At 36.7% G+C, this 24,486-nt stretch overlaps 1 protein-coding gene across 1 annotated transcript in view; it reads right to left on the bottom strand.

The window, feature by feature from the left end:
• Positions 1-24,135, bottom strand: part of LOC149822686 (uncharacterized protein At4g19900-like) — a 32,212-nt gene extending 8,077 nt beyond the window's left edge. The window contains 3 exon segments of the mRNA XM_089980340.1: positions 2,580-2,729; positions 22,999-23,623; positions 23,625-24,135. Of these exon segments, the coding sequence (XP_089836466.1) occupies positions 2,580-2,729; positions 22,999-23,623; positions 23,625-24,135 (1,286 nt within the window).
• Positions 24,136-24,486: the final 351 nt, after the last annotated feature.

Here is a 24,486-nt window from a genome sequence, read left to right as displayed (position 1 = left end):
CAGTGAACTATGGATTCCATCTTTGTGGTATGACTGGTCCAGAATTTTGATTAATCTCCTGTGGCCTCTGGACACTTATGGACAATTGCCACGTTTCAAATCTCAGATCCAGAGGTTGCACACGTTGAATATCTATAGAGAGGATATTAGCATTTTTGATATCTTAGATAACTATGGCTATGGTGTGAAGAATTCAAGAGGTGGAAAAACCTTATGGATCCTAGGCAGCTCACCTTTAGTTTTTTATTGTGATGTATCCAAAAAACTTGGGTATAGCATTGATAGAATCACTGATGTTATTTATTTCTTGATAACTGAATTATTGGTTTTCTAAGCCATGCTAAACCTATATTACTTACAATAAATTCCAGCATAAATTTACAAAAAACACACAAGATCGCATGGGAAAAGAAGAAAAAACTATTAAGTGATTACATGTAGCATATGAGTTAAATAGAGCCTCTGATTATCTAATTCATATTTTATGTGATAAAAATGAAATGCAACTCCAGATCCTAAAGTGCATAGGGTAAAAATGCACCTACATGAACTGGAACTTGAAAAAATGCATGTTTTCCCTCTCAATGAGAAAATAATGTGAACAATGAGATAGTGATCAACTGATCATGTAGCATTTCTCAAAATGTCATGGGCAGAAAGAAGCTTGACAAGTGAATACTGTGATTCCTGTTCTCCTAAAATGTCAAAAAGTCCTTGAGAGTGGACTACTTGAAGAATATGAATGATACTGTGTTATTTGCATCAGAAGACAACAAATGAAGGGGTTCTTGGATGCACAATTTATACATTCGACACCAAAGGAAACACCATGGGGCGTGCAGTAGTGCATAGGGAGATCAAGTCCATTGTACTGAAATATATGTAATGATGGAAGAGGAAGAAAAAGAGAATAACAAACAAATTCATAAAGATAATGAAAGGAGCCACAACATATTAGGGATTGGGGTATTGATAAAGAACTCAAAAAATTAAAGCCTTTGGCAGTTTTAGCACTAAGAAACCACATTGTAAAGGTCATACTAAATATCTATTTTAGAAGAGATCCACAAAGAAGGGGTACGGATAGAGCAAAAGATAAAGAACTTAAAAGTTGGAGATAGCAAGCTACATTGGGCAAAGGAAGCAATGTAGAAAGCATGTGAATATGTAAATAGATTGCTTTCTCAAGTGAAGATTTCGTTTATTGCCCCTCAAATGACTAGTGCATAAACTGTGATTGAAGCCAAAAGCCAATTTGGGTTTGAAATGAAGGCACTACTTTTACAAGGTGAAGGAGCCTTGTTTTGACAGAGCCAGCAAGAACTTACAGGTTCTTAAACAACTTCAAAGAACATTGAGCTCAGTATGGGTGCACAGTCATGTTTGATGGATTTTGATGACAGCAAGGCTGGTTCCATGACAGCTTTCTTCTCAATTTTCCTAAAAGTTTTTTTTTCTGGTTGGTTAATGGATTAGCTAATTGAAAGACAGAGAATTCACTTTTGAATTTTTACATCATGTGATTGAGAAAGTAAGGGTGAAAAATACTGTACATTGTAACTGATGATGCAACTAATCATGTGGCAGCTAGGAAAATATGTGTTGACACATAAAAGACAACATATTGGATCCTTGTGCCATTACACTTGATACTAAGGATATAGACAGATGCCTAAAATGAATGATGTAGTGAAGAATGCAACAAAAGTGACGCATTATGGTCATGCAGGCATGATAGATAGTAGATACAGAAAAGAAGTTCACAAAAAATTAGCTACATGGACTGGATGCTATGTCAGCTGGGTACAGGTGCGGGTGCAGGTACGGGTACAGAGGGTACGACATGGCAATTCCAAAAAATTGTGGGTATGGGAACACGGCTATATAAATATTAAATATCACATAAATACAAAATAAATTCAAAATAAATTGAATATAATCTAAATATATGAGCTATATATTTGATGTTCCTAATTATAGCGATTTAGAATTGTTGTTTTATACCTTCACACACACATACATACTTCTACTTGCATGTACAGTCATGTCCCCATGTCCTAATTATTGAAAATTATCGAATTGTACCAAGTGAATCTGCATTGTGTCCCGCTCCCGCATCCATATCCATCAGACATTGTCATCCACACATTTTGGAATAGTATTTGTTTCCAAAGGCAATGGCACCAATATCAGGGTCCTATTAATGGTGGATAGTGATGAGACACCCACCACTGGCTTCAGCTATGAGGCAGTAGACCCTGAAATTTTATAACTATATTTTTCAAACTCGGAACAATTATAATTATAAATCCCATACTGCCTCAGAATTAAAATGAAGAAAAGAGAACAAGGGAAAACAGTAAAAACCAGCTCTCCATTAAACAAGAATCTTTAGAGGCTAGAAAGAGGTTCATTCAAATGCTAGGCTACTAATGAAACAGGACCTTGACGAAGGCCTTGTTTAAGTGGGATGAACAAATAATCCCATACCCATGATAAAAAGATGTGAAACCTAAAGAAAGACAATTCCAAAGATCATAGAAACGTTTTTTGGGGCTATACAAACACTAGGCACTTACTTGTAAAGGGCAGCAAGGCGAACAAGTTCACTGTAGTGAATGTGATAAAGAGAAATCTTTCTCCATTTATGCCATACAGATGCAAATACATGGGTTGGTGTTTCCTTCAGAAGTTCATCAAGATTTGGCATGACAGTGGCAACCTTATAGCTGCAAAAAATGAAACATCAGGGATCAGCAAGAATTGTTAACATATATATATATTGAATGTCTTCTATAATGCCCACTAGGGGCAATTTAGTCTTTTTCTTTCTATTAAATAGACATGTCCACTAGGGGCATTTTTGTCTTTTCTTTATTTTTCCTTTCTTTTTCTTTTTCCTATTTGCTTAGGGGTAAGAGGGTCATCCCATAGAATTGTTGGGACCCTCCCCAACAGCTCTATGGGAGCCTCCCCTTAGTCCCAAAAAATGTATAAATAGGGGGTCTTTGTCCCCTTGTTTTTAATGCTTCCAAGAGCATTTCAATATATTATTATTTATATTTTTAAGCTCTCTCTCTCTCTCATCATTGTGTGTGTTTGGTGCCTAGCCCCTTGTGGCTTATTGTATTTTGTCCATTAATGGCTTCTTGTTTACATGCTTGTGCACTTGTTGTAGTCACTTTTTGACATTATTCTTTGTACTAGTGTTTAATTACATGGTATCAGAGCTCCTAAGTGTTTTTGAACACTCTTAGGACTTCTTTGTTTTGTATTTGAGTATGTTTAAGTTTCACACTCATGTTCTTCTTCAACTCTTCCGCAATGCCGACAAAGATGCAAAGATTGACCTCTCATTCAAATTGAGTGGGACAAAAATGTAGGTGGCCGCTATGAAAAACAATCTCAAAGACAAGAATCTTTGGGGATATGGACGTGGCACTATTTCGGAGCTACAATTAAAGCTCACCAAAAAGGAAGGAAATGAATAAAAAACCTTGAATGATAAAGAAAAAGCCAAAGCCATTGAAGAATGTCAATCCAAAGTTGAAAAATGAGAAAGTGGGAATGCCAAAATATTAGCATGGTTCATGAATAATGTAGAACTCCTAATTTGCTTAATCTAGCCAAATTCAAGAAAACAAATGAAGCATGGTTCTTCATGAAAGGTATGTATACTCAAAAACACCTTGCTAGGCATTTCTTTTTTCAAGAAAAAGTGAGAACAACCAAGTAAGGAGATATGAGTATTAAAGATTACTATAGTATTTTATCCTCTCTATAGGATGAACTTTCTCTCCTTGAACCTCATGGGAAGGAAGTGCTATTGCCATGAGACAAGAGCAAATAGAGAGAGATTTTTTCAATTCATTCATGGGCTTAGGTCTGAATTTGAACAACTAAGAGGATCCATACTTCATAGGGCTTGAACTCCTCTTAGTAAAAATTTTGTCGATCTATGCCAAAAAGAAATTTGCTTGGCTCTAAAAAAGGATATTGATGAAGTGCATGCCGTATCTAAACCGGGCAACAATACGAGGACATATAAACCTCCTCATTTTTTAAAAAATAACTATAACAACAATAATGGTGGAAGAAAAATCGTGTGTCGTCATTTTAATGAACAGGAACATCTTAGACCCGATTATCCTAAGCATAAGAGAAAAGTGGCTTCCGTTGGAGATAACTCATCAAATAAAGATCAAAAAAAGGATGGAGACATCAAGGACTCCATTGCTAACTTCCGGAAGCATTTCAACAATTTGTGAGAAACAACTCTTCCACACCTACTTCCGATACCGCGGTTTCATCAACTCCCGGTATGACTTCTTAGATTCTTGATTTGGGTGCTTCTTTTAATATGACACCAAATGCATCTTTGTTATCCGAACCAAACACCAACTCTTTTAAATATTTTGTCTCTGCGGCTGATGGTACATCATTGGATATTAAAGGGATAGGAACTCTTGAAACAATTTTGAGCAATGACAAAAAAAAAATTGTTCCGAAAATTAGAAATATTCCTAAACTTAACTTAAATCTTTTTTGGGTTTCTCAAATATCCGATTTCGGTTGTAATCTTGGTTGTGCTTATCATTGCCAAAGTTATGGGTTGTGGCATTCTAAATATTTTGTGGACTTTGGAGGCCTGGTTAGCTGGTGTACATTTTCCCTACATAGAGAACTTGTTAGCCGCTATTTAGGTCGTACTAGACGGTTTGTTATAAACATGTTTGTATTGTAGTCTATCTTTTTAACTTGTTAGCCACTATTTAGGTCGTACTAAACAATCTATTGTAAACCTGTTTGCGCAATAGTCTACTTTTTTAGATATTTATCAAGGGGAAACCCCATGTAGAGTCCGGGAGAGTTTGATACTATGCCATATGGCCCACCCTAAAACCCCTCGGCCGCCCTCCTTGCCCACCATAGAGCTTGCTGCTTTGGATATAAGGCAAGGGCTGCCCAACCCGGGTATCAAACTCATAATGTCTTTCAACTTGAATGCCTTAAGCTGACCCACCTAGCTAGATGTGGTGGAGCCCTTGTTAACCTTTTTCATCTTCAAATTGCTATGGGCAGGATCTTCGGTCCTAGAAGCGGATTGGGTCAAGCCATAAAAGAGGAGACTTATACTATATGGATTTTTTGTCATTACCATCTAAGTTTTTTGCAATCATATTCAAACTAAGGATATTGCCACTTGGCACAAAAGGCTTGTAATGAAAAGAGGCAGAAGCACCAATAGAGCAAAAGTCACTCTTTAAGAGTGACTACTAGAACCAAGAACACAAACACCCAATGTGCACACACAAAACTCACAAATATAGAAAATGACTTAAAGTCATAAGTTGGATGTTATTGAAGAAAGGAAGAGAAGGGTGTAAAAACCCATACATTTACAAGGGGGAACCTCCTCTTTATATAGAGGAGGGAAGCACTAAAAGGAAGCCATAAAGGGGGCTCCCTTCTAGTCGTTGGGAGCCCCAACGGTCATAAATATGACTGTTGGGGCCCCAACGACTAGATGGGTGGGGCCCCTTTATGATTCCAAAAAGCAAAAGACAAAAAATAAAAAAGGAAAAGGAAAAAGGGGAAAAAGGGAAAAAGGTAAAAAAGAAAAAGGTACATTTGGAATTACCAAAACACCCCTATCGGGTTTTTGGTTTATACAAAAAATAAAAAGGCTATATTATGTATATATACATATATACGTATATATACTTATATATATATATATACAAATATAGATATATATAAGTATATGTATATATATATTTATATATACATAATTTAACACGCCCCCTCAAACTTTACGGGGAGAAGACCGAAAGTTTGCCAAGAAAAAACATGAATCGTGGAGTTGGAAGCGCCTTGGTGAAGAAGTCATCCAGTTGATACTCTGAGGTGACATATGACAATGTGATGGTCCCTTTGAGATACTCGTCCCGAACATAATGACAATCCATTTCAATTTGCTTGGTCCGCTCATGAAAGGTGTGATTGCTGGCAATGTATATCGCACTTTTGTTATCACAACAGAGCTTGGTGGGAGCGGAAATGGAAACGCCCATGTCGCCAAGAAGACTTCTGAGCCACACAATTTTCATAGTTGTCATCGCCATGGCCCGATATTCAGCTTCTGTAGATGATAATGAGACCTTCTGCTGCTTCTTGCATCTCAACGAGATGAGGGATTCACCTAATAAAATGCACAGACCCGTAATTGAGATACGATCATTGGGATTACCTCCCCAGTCAGCATCAGTAAAAGCAGTCAATTCAAGAGATGAGGAAGAGGATAAGAAGAGTCCCTTAGAGATGGTATTTTTGATATATCGCACAATTCTCATTACAGCCGCCATATGAACCATAGTACGTGCGTGCTGGAACTGGCTCGCTGCATGAACTGCATGAGCAATGTCTGGACGGGTAATGGATAGATAGGTGAGGGATCCAATTAATTGACGGTAGGGTGTTGGATCTTCAAGAAGAACCCCATCTTCAAGTCTTAGTTTCGAATTGATAACTTCGAGAGTCTCAACTTTCTTTTCATCAGATATTCCTGATTTGGTACAAATTTCTGCAGCTAACTTCATTTGAGATAAGATGTATCCTCGCGCAGAATAAGTCACTTCAATTCCTAAAAAATATCTCAAATAACCAAGATCAGACATATCAAAAGTATCTTTTAATATAGACTTAATATCATTTACTCCCTTTTTATCATTCCCAGTGATGATCATATCATCAACATATAGCAGAAGCATAATAATGGAGTCACCTGTCCTTTTAACAAAAAGTGCAGTGTCAGTATAGCAAGATAAAAATCCTAAATTGATTAATACATTACTAAACCTGTCATACCAAGCTTTAGGAGCTTGCTTAAGTCCATATAAAGCCTTTTTTAATTTTAAAACTTTTCCATTTAAATTCATACCTGAAGGCGGTTCCATATAAACTTCTTCATTTAAATTACCATTCAAGAAGGCATTCTTAACATCAAGTTGAAAGATTAACCATTTTTTAACAGAAGCTATAGCAATAAGGGCTCGAACACTAGTCATTCGAGCAACTGGGGCAAAAGTTTCATCATAGTCTACCCCATACTCTTGGGCATATCCTTTGGTTACCAACCTAGCCTTATATCTTTCTAATGAACCATCACTTTTAGTTTTAACTTTAAACACCCATTTACATCCAATGGGTTTCTTGCCATTGGGAGGATCAATGATTTCCCAAGTTTGCGCCTTTTTAAGGGCATTAAGTTCAAGTTTCATAGCTTCATTCCAATGAGCATATTGTTTAGCATAATTGTAATGAGATGGTTCATGAAAGGAGTGAAGAGCAAGTAGGTATGCTCGATAGTTAGGAGAAAAAGAGTCATAAGAAACAAATCTATTTGGTATCTTGGGAATGCGATTTGATCTTCTTTGAGAGGTCTCTTCTATCGACTCATTTTGAGAAAATCTTTCGAGGGCACAAGGAGGATTTTTTTCATGCCTTCTAGAGTAGACTTGTATTTATCTTGAAGCATTTTCTTCTAAGTTTTGATCATTATTTGGATGTTCAACAAGATCTTCATTAAGAGGTTCACTAGGATCAATATGATCATCTATGATGTTTTCTTGAGGTAACAAGTCAAATAAGAAGGAATAGTCAACATTTTCACTTGGTTGATGCGAAAAACCGTTTTCTTCTTCAAGGAATGTGACATCTTTTGAGATATAAAGTTTATTTTTAAGTATGTCAAAACATCGATATCCTTTTTGTTTTTCGCCATATCCCAAGAAAATACATTCAATAGCCCTAGGAGAAAGTTTATCATTTTTGCGAGTTAAAACAAAACATTTACATTCAAAAATTCTTAATCTTTTATAATCGGGAGACATATTGTAAAGTTTTTCAAATGGAGAAAGATTTTTCAAGGAGGATGAAGGGATTCTATTGATGAGGTATGTTGAAGTTAGAACCGCTTCGGCCCAAAAGGATTTTGGGATATTTTTTGAAATCAATAATGTTCTTGTAGTTTCTATTATGTGCCTATGCTTTCTTTCCGCAAGACCATTTTGTTGCGGAGTATTGGGACAAGAACGTTGATGACAAATTCCATTTTCTTTTAAGTAGCTTTGAAAATCATTAGACATATATTCACCTCCCGAATCGGACCTAAGGATAGATAGATTTCCCAAAAATTGATTTTTAACCATTGCATGAAATTCTTTAAAGAAGGAGAAGACTTTGGATTTGCGATTTAGGAAGTATATCCACGTAAATTGAGTGAAGTCATCAATAAAGACCACATAATACGAAAAACCTCCTTTAGATAAAATAGGGGAGGGTCCCCATACATCGGAATGATCAAGTTCAAATGGTCGAGTGGTAAAGTAACTTCTTTGAGGAAATGGAGTAGCTTTAGATTTCCCAAAAATGCAATCTTTACAAGTCATGTGATTGTCTTTACAAGTATTGTTCAAAAAAGAGAAAAGAGACATTTTTACAAAATTTGGATGACCAAGTCTCTCATGCCAAATACCAATACTTTTGTCTTTAACAAGATTGCAAGACGACTTAGATGGAAGCGTCAAAAAGTCCATAAAATAGAGATCACCCCTTCTATGGCATTGCCCAATCAGCTTCCCTGACTGGAGATCCTGCACGATGCAATCTTTAGGTGAGAAGGAGACTTGGCATCCATGATCAGTGATTTGGGAAACGAAAAAGAGATTTAAATTAATTTTCGGAATGATTCTTACTTTAGAAAGGAAAAAGTTTTGAGAGTTTTTGAAATCAAGTGTTCCAATACTTTCAATTTTTAATGACGTTCCATCGGCCGTTGAAACATAGGAGGATGTGGATTCGGAAGAAACATTTGAAAGAGAGTTTTTATGAGATGTCATATGAAAAGAAGCACCAGAGTCTAGAATCCACATACCTGGAGGTGATAAAGAGTAGGCGATGGCGGCTCCGGATGTTGAAGGAGAAGACTTGAGAAGGTGTTGGAGAGCTTCGGAGATATGATTAAGAGTTTCTTTGATATCTCCTTCTTTGGTACTTTCTTCCTTCTTTGGAGAACTTTCTCCAACCGCGGCAACCTTTCCTTTGAGCTTTGGACAAACCGGTCTAATGTGCCCCGGTTCATTACAATAGTGGCATATAATTCTCTTTCTAGGCCCATTGCTATTTTTGTTAAAGTGGGGAGGTCTATATGCTTTAACATTCGATCTGGGCCTAGTAACGGCCAAAACTTCATCACTTCTAATGCTCAAGCCAAGTCGAGTTTCTTCTTGACATATCTCGGCAAGAGCATCTTCAATAGGAAGGGCTTTGCTTCTATGGAGAAGAGATGCTCGGCAAGAGCATCTTCAATAGGAAGGGCTTTGCTTCTATGGAGAAGAGATGCCCTTGTTCAAATTCCGGGCGAAGGCCATGAAGGAATTAAAAAAAGTGCTCCTTTTCAATTTTTTCCCTTCTTAGCTCAATATCTTGTGGAGCAACCCATTTAGGCTCAAGAAGGGCAAGCTCATCCCAAAGAGTAGTAAGAGAGCTAAAATAGTCCCAGACACTGATATCCATTTGTTTGGTGGAACGGATTTTTTCTTGACAAAAAAATTGTCGAGCAAGATCCTTTTGGGTATACATACCCTTAAGAAAAAACCAAACTTCATTGGCCCTTCTAAATTTTGCAATATTAGCACAATTTTTAAGGTCTACAGTGTTCATAAACTATGCCAAAATTTTGGCATGGTTACTTTCCCAATCCTCAATTTTGGATTGATGTTCATTAATGGCTTTGATGCGCTCATCGCCATCTAAAGCTTTTTCAACTTCATTTTCAATTTTTGTAAGAACAAGAGAGGGTTCGGGAGTAGTTCCCATAACAAAGCCCCAAAGTTTCTTACCTCTTAGATGATTTTCCATAGCGGAGGCCCACATGAGATAGTTGGACCCATTTAGCTTAAAAGAAAGCTTCACTCTAGAGTCACGTTCCATCGGCACCAAATATACTTCCTTCCTTCAAAACTTTGAGAGGCACGCGTTCCAAGGTGACAAAAGAAAAAGCCCAATCACCAACCGAGCTCTGATAACATGTAATGAAAAGAGGCAGAAGCACCAATAGAGCAAAAGTCACTCTTTAAGAGTGACTACTAGAACCAAGAACACAAACACCCAATGTGCACACACAAAACTCACAAATATAGAAAATGACTTAAAGTCATAAGTTGGATGTTATTGAAGAAAGGAAGAGAAGGGTGTAAAAACCCATACATTTACAAGGGGGAACCTCCTCTTTATATAGAGGAGGGAAGCACTAAAAGGAAGCCATAAAGGGGGCTCCCTTCTAGTCGTTGGGAGCCCCAACGGTCATAAATATGACTGTTGGGGCCCCAACGACTAGATGGATGGGGCCCCTTTATGATTCCAAAAAGCAAAAGACAAAAAATAAAAAAGAAAAAGGAAAAAGGGGAAAAGGTACATTTGGAATTACCAAAACACCCCTATCGGGTTTTTGGTTTATACAAAAAATAAAAAGGTTATATTATGTTTATATACATATATACTTATATATATATATACAAATGTATATATATACAAGTATATGTATATATATATATTTATATATACATAATTTAACAAGGCTTGCTCATCCTAATCTCTCTAAGATGTATCTTTTTCCTCTTTTTAAGAAATTTTGTAATGAAAAGGAATTTACATGCAATGATTGTATCCTTGGAAAAATGCATTTTCTTCTATTTCAACATAGCAATTTCATTTTGAAAAGACCCTTTGAGCTAGTGCATTCGGATGTATGGGACCGGTACTCATCATACCTAAGGGAGAATATTCATATTATGTTGTTTTTATTGATGATTTCAGTAGATACACTTTAGTTTACTTCCTTAAAAATAAATCCAATGTTTTTTCTATCTTCAAGGAATTTCATATCCTTATTCAAAAACAATTTCAAAATAATATAGACATCTTTAGATCCGATTCCGGAGGAGAATACATGTCAAAAGAATTTCAAAATTATCTTAAATAAAATGACATTATTCATCAAAGATCTTGTCCCAAATCTCCTCAACAAAATGGCATTGTCAAAAGAAAGCATAGGCATCTTACTGAAACCCCAAAAACTCTTCTCATTTCTAAAAATGTTCTAAAGAATTTTTGGGCCGAAACCGCTCTTTCCGCAATATAACTTATAAATAGGATGTCATCCTCATCTTTAAAAAATGTTTCTACCTTTGAAAAATTATTTGAAATATCTATGGATTTCAAAAGATTAAGAATATGGTTGCAAATGTTTTGTTCTTTTTCAAAGGCAAGACAAACCCTCACCAAAAGCTCTTGAATGTGCTTTTATTGACTATGGTGAAAATAAGATATAGGTATTATGATGTTAAAAATAATAAACTTTATGTTTCAAGAAATGTGACTTTTCTTGAAGAACAAAATGAATTTGAACCAAGGTTTTAAAACCCAGTGACTCGGGACTCAACTCGTTCTTTATTGACTCGTGACTCGACGGGTCAACTCGATGACTCGGACCGGGTTTTGTTAACTTTTGATTTAAAAAGAAAGACAATATATAAATTGTCATTTAAACATATAAAAGTTTGTAGAATGACTTGATTACTAGTTTAATTGATTAAGAAGTAAAATAACATCAAGTAAAACTGTTCTTAATTCAAATCTCACATTTACTAAAGAAACTACACAAGCAGGAACGAGTCTTTCAAATTTTCTTACAAATAATCTTTAGCCGTTGGTGGCAATATCTGCAAATTGAAGACTTATTCCCAGATAAATGAAAAGCCAAAATGAATATTTATTTATGACAATTAAGAATCATAATCACATTACTTAGCAAAAAACTTGTCAATAAAACCTGCAAAGTGGATTGTTTGTATTATAAGTGGTACCTGTTAAAATGTAGCTCCTAAAATCATTGTAAATATAAATATATATATTTATATACATAGAGATATATTTACATATAATATATTATATGTACATATATCTCTATATATATAAATATATATATTTATATATTTTTACCCGAAAGGGCATTTCTGTCATTTCCTGTTTTGCGCATATTCACTTTTAGAATATGCTGTAATTTTCTTTTTATTTTTACTTTTGTAATTTCTTTTTTTTCTTTTTATTTTTTTTGATTTATTTTATGTGCATTGGGGGTCCCCCAATAGAGTCGTTGGGGGCCCCCAACGGTCACAAATGTGACCGTTGGGGGCTCCCAACGACTCCTTTGGGAGCCCCCTTGCACCTTCTAACATTTGTATAAATAGGGGTGTTCCCCCCTTGTATTTTCTAAGCTTGAGAGTCTCAAGCATTTACTTTTATATATTGAAATACATGCATTATTGCATGTTTATTATTTATACACTTTTTGTGTATTTTGTTCAAGTGTTGTGAGAGTGCTTTCGTGCACTTCTTTTATAAAGTTTTTATGCTTGTTTATGGATTGTCTTTTCGTAGACAATTTCACATGGTATCAGAGCTCGGTTGGTGATTGGAGATCGTGAGATCCGCCTTTGTTCGAGTGCCTCGAAAACCGTGCCTTCGGATTTTTTGAGATTGAAGTGGTGGATCTTGCTTCTCAAATATTTTAGAAGGATCTTGTGCTAAGAAGAAGTTGAAACATCGTATTGGTACGTCTTTTTTCTTCTTCTCTCTACGTCTTAATGGGTGAGAAAGAGTCTCACTTTGCCCTTGGCTTCAAATTGAATGGGTCCAACTATCATATTTGGGCCGGGAATATGGAGGCCCACATAAAAGGAAAAGGATTGTGGGGTTATGTGCAAGGAACGATTCCGGAGCCGGAACCCAAGATAACCATAATGAATGGAAGTGAAATCAAGATTCTTGAGGGAGAGGAAAGGATCAAAGCTCTTGAAGAATACTCAAAGAAACACGACGAATGGGAAATGAAGAACTTCAAGATTCTTTCTTGGTTCTTCGCATCCGTCGAAACGAAGATTAATGCCAACATTATCAAATTCAAAAAGGCATCGGAAGCTTGGCATTATCTCGAGAAGATGTATACATCAAGAGACCTATCTCATAAGTATTACCTTCAAAAGAAGGCCCTCTCCCTTACTCAAGGTGAAATGTCTATTAGGGAATATTTTGTCGATCTTTCCTCTATTTGGGATGAGCTCTCTATGCTTGAACCAAAATGGAGTGGAGAGGCAATTGAACTCCGCCACAAGCAACTTGAAGAAGATCGTTTCTTCAATTTTTTGAATGGGTTGAGACCGGAATTTGAGCAAATAAGGTCATCACTTCTATCCTCATTTACTCCTCCCTCTCTTGAAGATGTTCTCACCAAATTAAGTGGTGAGGAGACTCGTATGAATTTATGTAAACAAGGACCAAGTGTTCTTATGGTTCCTTGTAATTATGAAGAAAATAATGAGGTTAATGCCGTATCAAGACCCGGAAATAATGTAAAGACCTATCGTCCTCCTCACTTTAAATTCCAAAATCAAGGAGGAGATGGTGGACAAAGAGGGAAGCGGGACTATAGCAAGACTATATGTCACTTTTGTAAAGAACCGGGGCATATCAAGCCAGTATGTCCCAAATGGAAGAAGCTTCTTGCTATGGCCACCACCGGCGCACCACAAAAGGAAGAGGCATCATCAAGTGGGTCACTCTCGTTGAACCAAATAATGGAAGCCCTTCAACCTCTTCTCAAGGGAGCTACATCCGGTGCCGCCGTGTCTACTTCTTCCATTCCAGGTAAAGTCCCTTGGCTTTTGGACTCAGGTGCATCCTTTCATATGTCCCCAAACATGTTTTCACTTTCCGATTATTCAAAAAATGCTTCTCCATCCTTTGTTTCCACTGCGGATGGAACTTCTCTTGAAATTAAAGGAATAGGTAATTTTGAAACTCAAGATTTTTTTATTCCAAAAATTAGATTTATACCTAAACTTAATTTAAATCTTCTTTCTGTTTCTCAACTCTCGGATCATGGTTGTGATATTAAATTTTCATGTGATAAATGTTTAATACAGGATCGCCTGTCCGGGAAATTGATTGGGGAAGGCTTTAGAAAAGGCGATTTATACTACATGGAATCTCTTCGAGTTCCAAAATCTTTTTGTAATGTTGCCCGAAACAAAGATATAAACATGTGGCACAAAAGACTTGGTCATCCTAATATCACCAAGTTGTCTTACTTACATTTTGCAAAAGACCTATGTAAAAGTTCCTTTTCTTGTAATGACTGTATTCTCGGAAAAATGAAAAGTTTACCTTTTGAGCAAAGAACTATGTTCTCATCAAAACCTTTTGAAATTATGCATTCCGATGTTTGGGGACCAGCACCTGTTGTCTCAAAAGGAGGTTTTTCTTATTATGTTATTTTTGTGGATGATTTCTCTAGATATTCATGGATCTTTTTTCTTAAATTCAAACATGAAGTCTTTTCATGCTTTAGAACTTTCCATTCGATGATCAAGAATCAATTTAATAGTAACATAAAGATTTTTAGAAGTGATTCTGGAGGAGAATATCTCTCCAACCAATTTAAAATATATCTTGAAGATCAAGGAATCATTCACCAAAGATCTTGTCCGAAAACCCCCCAACAGAATGGGTTGGCCGAAAGAAAACATAGACATATTATTGAGACCACTAGAACCCTTCTTATTTCTCAAAACATACCAAAAAATTTTTGGGCTGAAGCTGCTCTTGCTTCTGTTTATCTAATAAATCGCTTGCCTTCTAAAATATTAGGAAAAATATCCCCTTTTGAGGTCTTGTATAAACTCGAACCAGATTATAATAGGTTACGAGTCTTCGGGTGTAAGTGTTTCATTCTTACGGATAAGAATGACAAACTCTCTCCCAAGGCTATCCCCTGCGCTTTTCTTGGATATTCCGAAACTCAAAAGGGATTTCGATGCTATGATCTTCGAGAAGATAAATTATATGTTTCTAGAAATGTAACTTTTTTGGAAAATGAAAGTGGATTTGAAAAAAATGTTTCTCAACAAGAAAATTTTGATTATTCCTTCCTTTTTGACTTATTATCTAGTAATGATGATACATCCAGTGATGATGATATGTCATCAAACCATGATGAGAACATTGAAAGTAATATCGAAGAGCATAACCAACAAGAAGACAGGATTTCTAATGATCCTATAACATACTCTCGTAGAAACCAAGATACCTTTAGAAGTGCTATTGACCAATATAGTGAACTCACTCCTGTTCTCGATCACCGAAGGTCTGAGAGGAATAGGAGACCTCCCACTCCTTTTGTCTCCTTTGATTCCTTTTCGCCCCGGTATAGGGCTTGTCTTAGTGCCATTCATTCTTATTTTGAACCAAGAAACTTTGAAGAAGCAAAGAAATGTATAGAATGGCAAGAAGCTATGCAAAATGAACTTAGTGCTCTTAAAAGGGCTGAAACGTGGGATTTTCAATCTCTACCTATAGGAAAGAAAACTATAGGTTGTCGATGGGTATTTAAAGTTAAAACTAAGAGTGACGGATCACTTGAAAGGTATAAGGCTCGCTTAGTTGCAAAAGGGTATGGACAAGAGTATGGGATTGATTATGAAGAAACTTTTGCTCCTGTAGCCCGAATGGTTACAGTTAGGTGTCTTATCACTATTGCATCTATCAAAAATTGGAATATCTTTCAAATGGATGTGAAAAATGCCTTTTTAAATGGTGATCTTAATGAAGAAGTGTATATGAATGCTCCACCTGGCATGGAGATCCCTAAAAATAAAGTCCTTCGTCTTCGAAAGGCCCTTTATGGTTTGAAACAGGCTCCCAAAGCCTGGTATGACAGATTTACCAGTGTAATGCTGGAAAATGGTTTCTCCTCATGTTATACTGATACTGCTCTATTTACTAGAAAATCTAAAGCAGGGATTGTAATATTGTTATTATATGTTGATGACATGTTAATCACAGGTGATGATATACAAGGAGTCAAGGGTATTAAGTCCGTCTTGACTTCAAAATTTGAGATGTCAGACTTAGGTTTTCTGACATATTTTCTTGGAATTGAGGTTGCCTATTCGCAACGTGGTTATTTTCTATCTCAGTCTAAACTTGCTTGTGAGATTATTGACAGATCAGGGATTTCTGATGACAAAGTATGTGAAACTCCTGAAGTTGTGGGAGCCAAAATGAAGATTGACGACGGTGTTCCTCTAACTGATCCTACTCCTTACAGACAGTTGGTAGGTTCTTTAATGTATCTGAGCATTACTCGACCCGATTTGTCGCATGCTATACACATCGCCAGTCAGTTTCAACATGCTCCTACAACCGTCCATATGGGTGCTGTACTTCGCATCATCAGATACTTGAAGGGAACAGTGAATAAGGGAGTATTCCTATCCTCTTCTTCTGAATTAAAATTGCTTGCTTATACTGACTCAGATTGGGGAGGTGACCCTAGTAACCGTCACTCCACCACTGGTTTTTATATTTTTTTAGGAGAATCCTTGATCTCGTGGCGATGTAAAAAGCAACAGAAGGTCTCATTATCATCCACTGAAGCCGAATACAGAGCCATGGCATCTACCACCATGGAAATAGTATGGATTCGACGTCTTTTGGAAGATATGGGAGTAGTTGTCAAAGAACCAACAAAGCTATGCTGTGACAATAAAAGTGCCATCTACATTGCCAAGAACCACACATTTCACGAGCGAACAAAGCATATAGAGATGGATTGTCATTACGTCAGAGAGGAATACTTGAAGAAGGTCATTGATCTGCCATATGTGACATCTGAGTATCAACTTGCCGACTTCTTCACAAAAGCTCTATGTTCGCCCAGATTTCATTTCCTTCTTGACAAACTTGCGGTTATCACACCGTAAGTTTGAGGGGGGGTGTTAAAATGTAGCTCCTAAAATCATTGTAAATATAAATATATATATTTATATACATAGAGATATATTTACATATAATATATTATATGTACATATATCTCTATATATATAAATATATATATTTATATATTTTTACCCGAAAGGGCATTTCTGTCATTTCCTGTTTTGCGCATATTCACTTTTAGAATATGTTGTAATTTTCTTTTTATTTTTACTTTTGTAATTTCTTTTTTTTCTTTTTATTTTTTTTGATTTATTTTATGTGCATTGGGGGTCCCCCAATAGAGTCGTTGGGGGCCCCCAACGGTCACAAATGTGACCGTTGGGGGCCCCCAACGGTCACAAATGTGACCGTTGGGGGCTCCCAACGACTCCTTTGGGAGCCCCCTTGCACCTTCTAACATTTGTATAAATAGGGGTGTTCCCCCCTTGTATTTTCTAAGCTTGAGAGTCTCAAGCATTTACTTTTATATATTGAAATACATGCATTATTGCATGTTTATTATTTATACACTTTTTGTGTATTTTGTTCAAGTGTTGTGAGAGTGCTTTCGTGCACTTCTTTTATAAAGTTTTTATGCTTGTTTATGGATTGTCTTTTCGTAGACAATTTCACAGTACCATCGTGAGATCGACGACATAGAGAAGAAAACTATGACAGGAAACATAGAGTGAGGGAACATAGATAGTTTTGGCATTTGTTACGGATGATTTGAAAATCAGAGATAGTGACAAAAGATGAATGATTCCAAAATGTCACTTGCATTGTGACTAAATTTGTCAGCAACTTACTGTTAAAGATCAATCAGAAGCCAATTTGTTGAGGACTACCTTATTTTTGAGAAATCATTTTTTGGTGTGGAATCACATATAAAACACATTTTCAGTGCAATCAGGTGTTCTATCTTTTATAGTGAATGTAACCGAACATGACCTTTTTTTTTACATGCCCTATTAGAACAAAGGTATTGCACTCTAATCATTGTGTAGTAGCATGGCAGTTAGAAAAAAATGCCCATAGACTGTTACTAATTTTGTGATTTTATATTAAGTTGGTAAGCCTATTGTTATTATGCTATTTGTTCTTTGAAAAATGAGCACCTACAGGTTGTTCAATGTTATCAATGTACAGTAAGGTGACTGACATTTATTAAAGAAATTACACAAGCAGGAACAAGTCTTTCAAATTTTCTTAAAGACGAAAGTGCCCAGAACTCGCCGGAGTCAGGCCGAGTCAAGCCGAGTCTTCGCAAACTGAGTTTGCCTTGCCGGGTTGACTCACTAGAGGGTTGAGCCGAGTCACCGAGTTAGACTCGACGAGTTTTAAAACCTTGATTTGAACATCAAAAACCCAAAGATGTTAATTATTCTTTCTTATTTGATTTGTTACCTAGAAATAACTCTAAAAAAATCTAATGATAAAATTTGTGATAATGAAATTGTTTATGATAACCATTCTCATCAAAGAGATGATTCTCATAGTGAGAATCCTAATGATATTCATGTATATACTCGGCGTGAGGGAAATGAACATCAAAATGTTTTTGACATGTATTTACAAAATCTTTTCTTAGAGGACCAAGTAGATGAATCCCTACCTAGACGATCCTTTAGGAGTAGTAGACCTCCTCAAAAGTTTGAGTCATATGATTCTTTTTCTTCAAATTGTAGAACTTGTTTAATGATGATTTATTCCTATCACGAGCCGTCCAACTTTAAAGAAGCTATGTAACATTTACATTGGATAGATGTCATGATACTAGAATTAGAAGCACTCAACAAAGCTAACACTTAGAAAATCGTAAGTCTTCCTTTAGAAAAAAAGGCTATTGGGTGTAGATGGGTTTATAAACTCAAAATTAAAAGAGATGGGTCATTAGAAAGATAAAGCTAGGTTAGTTGGTAAGGAATATGCTCAAGAATATAGAATTGATTATGAGAAAACTTTTGTTTTGATTGCTAGGATGACTAGTGTAAGAACTTTAATAGCTTTAGCATCTATTAAACAATGGCCTATCTACCAATTAGATAAAAAAGTTTTTTTAAATGAGGATCTTTATAAAGAAGTCTATATAGATCCTCACCCGAATCTTGAGATAGAGAAAAGAAAAATTCTTAAGCTTAATAATGTTATTTATGGTATTAAACAAGCTCCAAAAACCTGGTATGACCGCTTTAGAAAAGTTGTTCTTAATAATGGACTTACTTTTTGTTACACTGATACTGTTTTTTTGTTAAGAATGCAGGTGATCACATAACTATTTTGTTGTTATATGTTAATGATATGAACATCATTGGAAAGCATTGAGTCTAACCTTGGATTTCTAAGGTAATTTTTTAGAGATTGAAGTTGCATATTCTCCTAGAAGATATGTTTTGTCTCAAATAAAGCTTGCATCAGATATTATTGTCAAGTTTGGCTTAACTGTCGAAAAAAAAGTAGAGACTCTAGAAGTAATCAATGTTAAAATAAGAGCCGATGATGAAACTCATTTAGAAGATCCCACTCCTTATCGTCAATTGATTGGGTCACTAACATATTTATCTATTATCATGGCAGATATTGCTCATGTCGTTCACAGAGCAAGTCAATTTCAAAATGCCCCTACTACTATTCACATGGTTGTTGTTATGCAAATTATCAGATATCAGAAAGAAACAATAACAAAAGGACTATTATTATCCTCTTCATCATCTCTCATTTTAATTGTTTATACTGACTCTGATTGGGGTGGTAACCCCAATGATCGTATTTCTACTACAGTGTTTTTCATGGAGAATCATCAATTTCTTGAAGATGTAAGAAACAACAAAAGGTGTCTTTATCTTCCACGGAAGCCAAGTATAGGGTGATGGCCACGACTACAACTGAACTCATCTGATTAAGAAGTCTGCTCAAAGATATGGGAGTCATCATCTTTATTCCTTCGAAGTTGTGTTGCGACAACAAGAGTGTCATCTACATTGCTTGCAACCACACTTTCCATAAACGAACAAATCACATCAAGAAGGATTATCATTATGTTCAGGATGAATTTTTGCATAGCACCATTTAATTGCCATTATGTCACTTCAGAGTATCAGCATGCAGATTTTTTTACCAAAGTTTTACCATCCTAAGCAAACTCTCGGTGATCTTGCCGTTAGTTTGAGGGAGGGTGTTAAAATATATGGATATCATATATATATATATATGTGTGTGTGTGTGTGTATTTATATATATATATATATATATATATATATATATATATATATATATATTTATGATATATATCTATGCATATGTATTTCATATAGAGTGATGTGTTCCTTAGGCCTCTTTTTTGTTAGGTCTTGTTAGGCCTCTTCAAAAATCGTAGTTTTAAGTATTTTTTCTCACATCTAACACCGTAGATGTGATCTATAGGATTTGCTTAGTGGGAACAGGTTTTTAGATCGCCAGAATTTAACCTGTATACAGGTTTTTCCGGTGATCCAAAATCAATGGCTATGAAGGTACCAATTTTTCCCGGCTCAAAAAAGTATGTTTTTTCATTGAAAAAACATGATCCAAGAGTCGATTCCCACTATATCAAGCATGTTAAACACATCTAAGGGTTCAAATCTATCATAAAACACTTAAAACCTATGGGCAGAACGAGAAATGGGGCCTAATATGTTCATTTCTCTTTCATATATATATATATATATATATATATATATATATATATATATATATATATATATATATATATATATATATATATATATATATATTGTATGAATGTCTTTTGTAATGCCAACTAGGGGCAATTTAGTCTTTTTCTTTCTATGTAAATAGGCATGTCCACTAGGGACATTTTTGTCTTTTTTTTATTTTCCTTTTCTTTTCTTTTTTTCCTATTTGTTTAGGGGTAAGAGGGTCATCCCATAGAGTTGTTGGGACCCTCCCCAACAGCTCTATGGGAGCCCCTTCTTAGTCCCAAAGAGTGTATAAATAGGCTTAGTTGTCAAAGGCAGCCTAGGCAACTTAGGCACAACCCCACCGCCTCGGCGACCAGGTCTAGGCGGTGGTGTCCTATATTGCCGCCTAGGCTGTCATAGCCTAAGATCTCTCTTTTTTTTTAATTTTTTTGAAGATTTTTTTTAAGACATATCATTTGTTTTCTTCTTCAAGGAGGAGGAGAAGAAGAAGAAAGAGAAGACATGTTATTTGTCTATTGCATGTATTATGTCTATTGTTGAGAAGAATAAGAAGACATATTATTTGTTTACTGCTTATATTATGCTTATTGTTGAGAAGAAGAAGAAGACATTATTTGTCTATTGTTTGTATTATGTTCATTGTTGTTGTTAATTTTTTTGTATACATGATTTTATTTTTTGTGTGTCCATTCACATTGTTAGTTGTATGGTTTATTTATTCAATTGTTTAATTTATTCTTAATTTGTTTGAGCAGGTTAAGGTTATGTAATATAATTTTTTTATAGTATTCAATGACATACTATTTGTCTATTGATTATTATTGATTGATTTTATATGGTATACATGTTTCTTATTATGTTTTTTATATTTTTTATGTTTTTTTAATTTTTTTTATTTGGGTACTGTCTAAGCCCGTGCCTAGGCCTTTTTAGGAGCTCACCACCTAGGCTCCGCCTAGCGCCTATGACAACTAAGTAAATAGGGGGTCTTTGTCTCCATTATTTTTAATGCTTCCAAGAGCATTTCAATATGTTATTCTTTATATTTTTAAGGTCTCTCTCTCTTCACATTTGTTATAGTCACTTTGTGACATTGTTCTTTGCACTAGTGTTTCATTACAAGAATCTCATAAAATGTTGCATGTTGCATGTTGCATGTTGCATGTTGCCACCATTCAACAATGTTTTCATTGTGGTACTATTGCAGTACATTATATTTAAGGCAAATTATCCTCCAGAATCAAGGTTCATGTGTAATCATAATTTTTAGTCACAGATTTTTCCAACTAGCACTCATAAAAACATCAAATTTCAAGTAAATCATGCTACCTAATTCTATTTCTATTAAAATATGAGCAACAAAAATACTGAATACAACAAGGCACTCATTCATGTATGCATTTTTGTACAAAATAAGCAAAAATTAGCCAGATATATATGCTCAGAAGATTTTAGAGAAAAATCATGCTGTAACAAAATAGAATATGGAATGGTGATTCAAGTTTTGTTGGAGAATATCCAACTCAAAAATACACATCCAGAGAAAGTTTCACACATGATAATTTCATAAATCTAGCGCTTAAGATAACCAAGAAAAGTTCATACAACAATTACTTCAAAAATTTAAAGAGAATCACAATTTCTATCTGGTGTAACAGATCCAAGTCCAACCATGTCATAGAATCTAGTAAACTACAAAATGGGTTATCCAGTTTGGGATTCCAAATAATCTACGCATCCATCATATTACTGCTATAAGAGCATGGCATTCCTATAGAAAGAAAATGTGTTTGCAGAAATTTACTCAGCACTCGCATGTCCACGTTTTCATGCAAACTAAAAAGTCGCACCATAATATTTTGAAGCAGTAACTGAAGTACCAAAATGTCATAAAAAATCCATTTACTTTGTTTAGATTACAGAAATCATGATGATGATATCATCATCATACCTCGTCCCATATACATGGGCAACTTACAGACGTAATCTTCAAAGGTACAAAATTTATATGGACAGGCATATAAGAAAACGAAAAGAATTATAGATGGTGTGTGCGTGTTATTATCATTATTCTGATATATTTGGCTCACAAACCTAAATTATTTTAAGTTACACCTAGAGATAGCTGGGTTACAACTTAAACAGGTGGACTAATCTCACATGATTCTAAATTTGCCAAATTCCACAAGAAAAAAAAGAAGAGGCATGAAATAAGTGAACAATTCCACAAGCTGTCTTACAAGAAACAGCTTCACTTTAACCATATTCAATTCTATCAAATGTCTTAACCAAAGAACATTGCCCAACATGAACAGGCAAACTATTGCACACAGATGTACCATTTACTCAATTGATCAGAAAACTCAGAAAAATAACGCTATTAAAATTTTCTGTAAGAAAGGGGTTGAAGAAGAAATACCCATCATTGACAAAGTTTTGGAAGAAATCGAGTTCAATTGTCTCCGAGAACACGACGATACAGGCATCTGGATGATAGTAAAGAATGCTCTCAAGCCTCCTTTGGTGCCGAACCGTATATGACCAAGGCGGCGTGTTCCACACCATGAAGAACCTCATCGAACAATTCCCCCGCCGGAAAAACTGATCCATGAATTCGGAAAACCCCAAGCGAGGATTCAATCCGGGGAAGTAGCCCCATCTCCGTCCGTCTGCGTATCGGGACTCCTCCAAAGTTTTCCTCCTCGGCACCCTCCTCGGGCTCTCATCTACTCTATTCAGAAGCGATTTCTTCACAATTCGGTCACCCCTCGTCAGCGCGGTGAGTCCGGCCGAGTCCGGATCCTGAAGCAGCGGCTGATTCAACGGGTTCAAGGCATCCATGGTCGATCGGAAAAGCGCGTCCCGCAACGGAAAGTAGCCCTTCGCCGACTGCTTCTGAACCCTATCCGACCACTCCATCGGCGTCAACCCGCTCTTCTTCTTATTATTCAGCAGCAGCGCGTCTTCGATCCTCCGAATCCCGCTTAATTGAGACCGAATATCTCCGTCCACCGGCTGATCGTCCGACCCGAACGCGAGCTTGATCCGATCGTCCGCCGCAGAGGCGGCGCCGAAGCCCCCGCCCGTGCCAATCGTCGTCGTCAATCACTCCTCCCTTCGTGAACGCCCGGCGGACGACACCCGTAGCATGGTCCCAGAAGTAGCCGGAACCTTCCTTACGATCGCCAGACACTAACCCTAGACCCGACGGATCCGCACGCTCCGGCGTCTCCTTCTCGTCTAGTTCGTCCGACTCGTCGATCCGGTCTAGCGAGTCGTCTCCGGAGATACCCTCTGGCTTCTTCTGGTCTTGGAGGAGGGCCGCCCCGTCGGCGTCGCCTCCGATGGGATCTCGGAAGGAGTAGCGGAGGTGGCCTGATTTGAGGGTGGCGCCCTCGGTGGAGAGGCGGAAGTGGAGGAGGACGAGGGAGAGGAGGAGGAGAGCGGCCGCGACGGCGGCGCAGATGTTGGTCACGCACCGCCTCTTAGAAGACGGAGGCGCCGGCTTGAACGGCTTCTGCCGGCTGGAGACTCGGCCGCCAATCTTTCTGAACATCTCTCTCTTCTTTCTTCCCCTTCACGAGTAATCTGATGAGCAACAATTCAGAGAGAGAGATAGAGACCGACGTTATTACCGGGAAATTCTCCGGCGTATCTTTTAAGTTTCCCGGTTCTCCATGGTGTCAGATCTAAACGGTTCAGATATCCGACTGAACTCAATTTGGGTTGGGTTGGATCGATCCGTTGAACATTAGTCCGTTGGGCCAATGGGCCGAGTCATGGGCTCCTCTTCAAACCCAAGCCCATTAAAAACTGGGCTAAAACCCGACCCATTAATAAACGGGCCAGGTCATCTCCAGGCCCTGATGCACCTAAAACCCAATGGACTGAGTTTTAAATGGGCCTG

Source organism: Nuphar pumila, chromosome 11 (genome assembly GCF_984573655.1).
Source record: "Nuphar pumila chromosome 11, dmNupPumi1.hap1.1, whole genome shotgun sequence".
Lineage (NCBI taxonomy): Eukaryota > Viridiplantae > Streptophyta > Magnoliopsida > Nymphaeales > Nymphaeaceae > Nuphar > Nuphar pumila.
The sequence above is the reverse complement of the archived record's forward strand: the minus strand, read 5'-3'. Positions and strand labels throughout refer to the sequence as shown.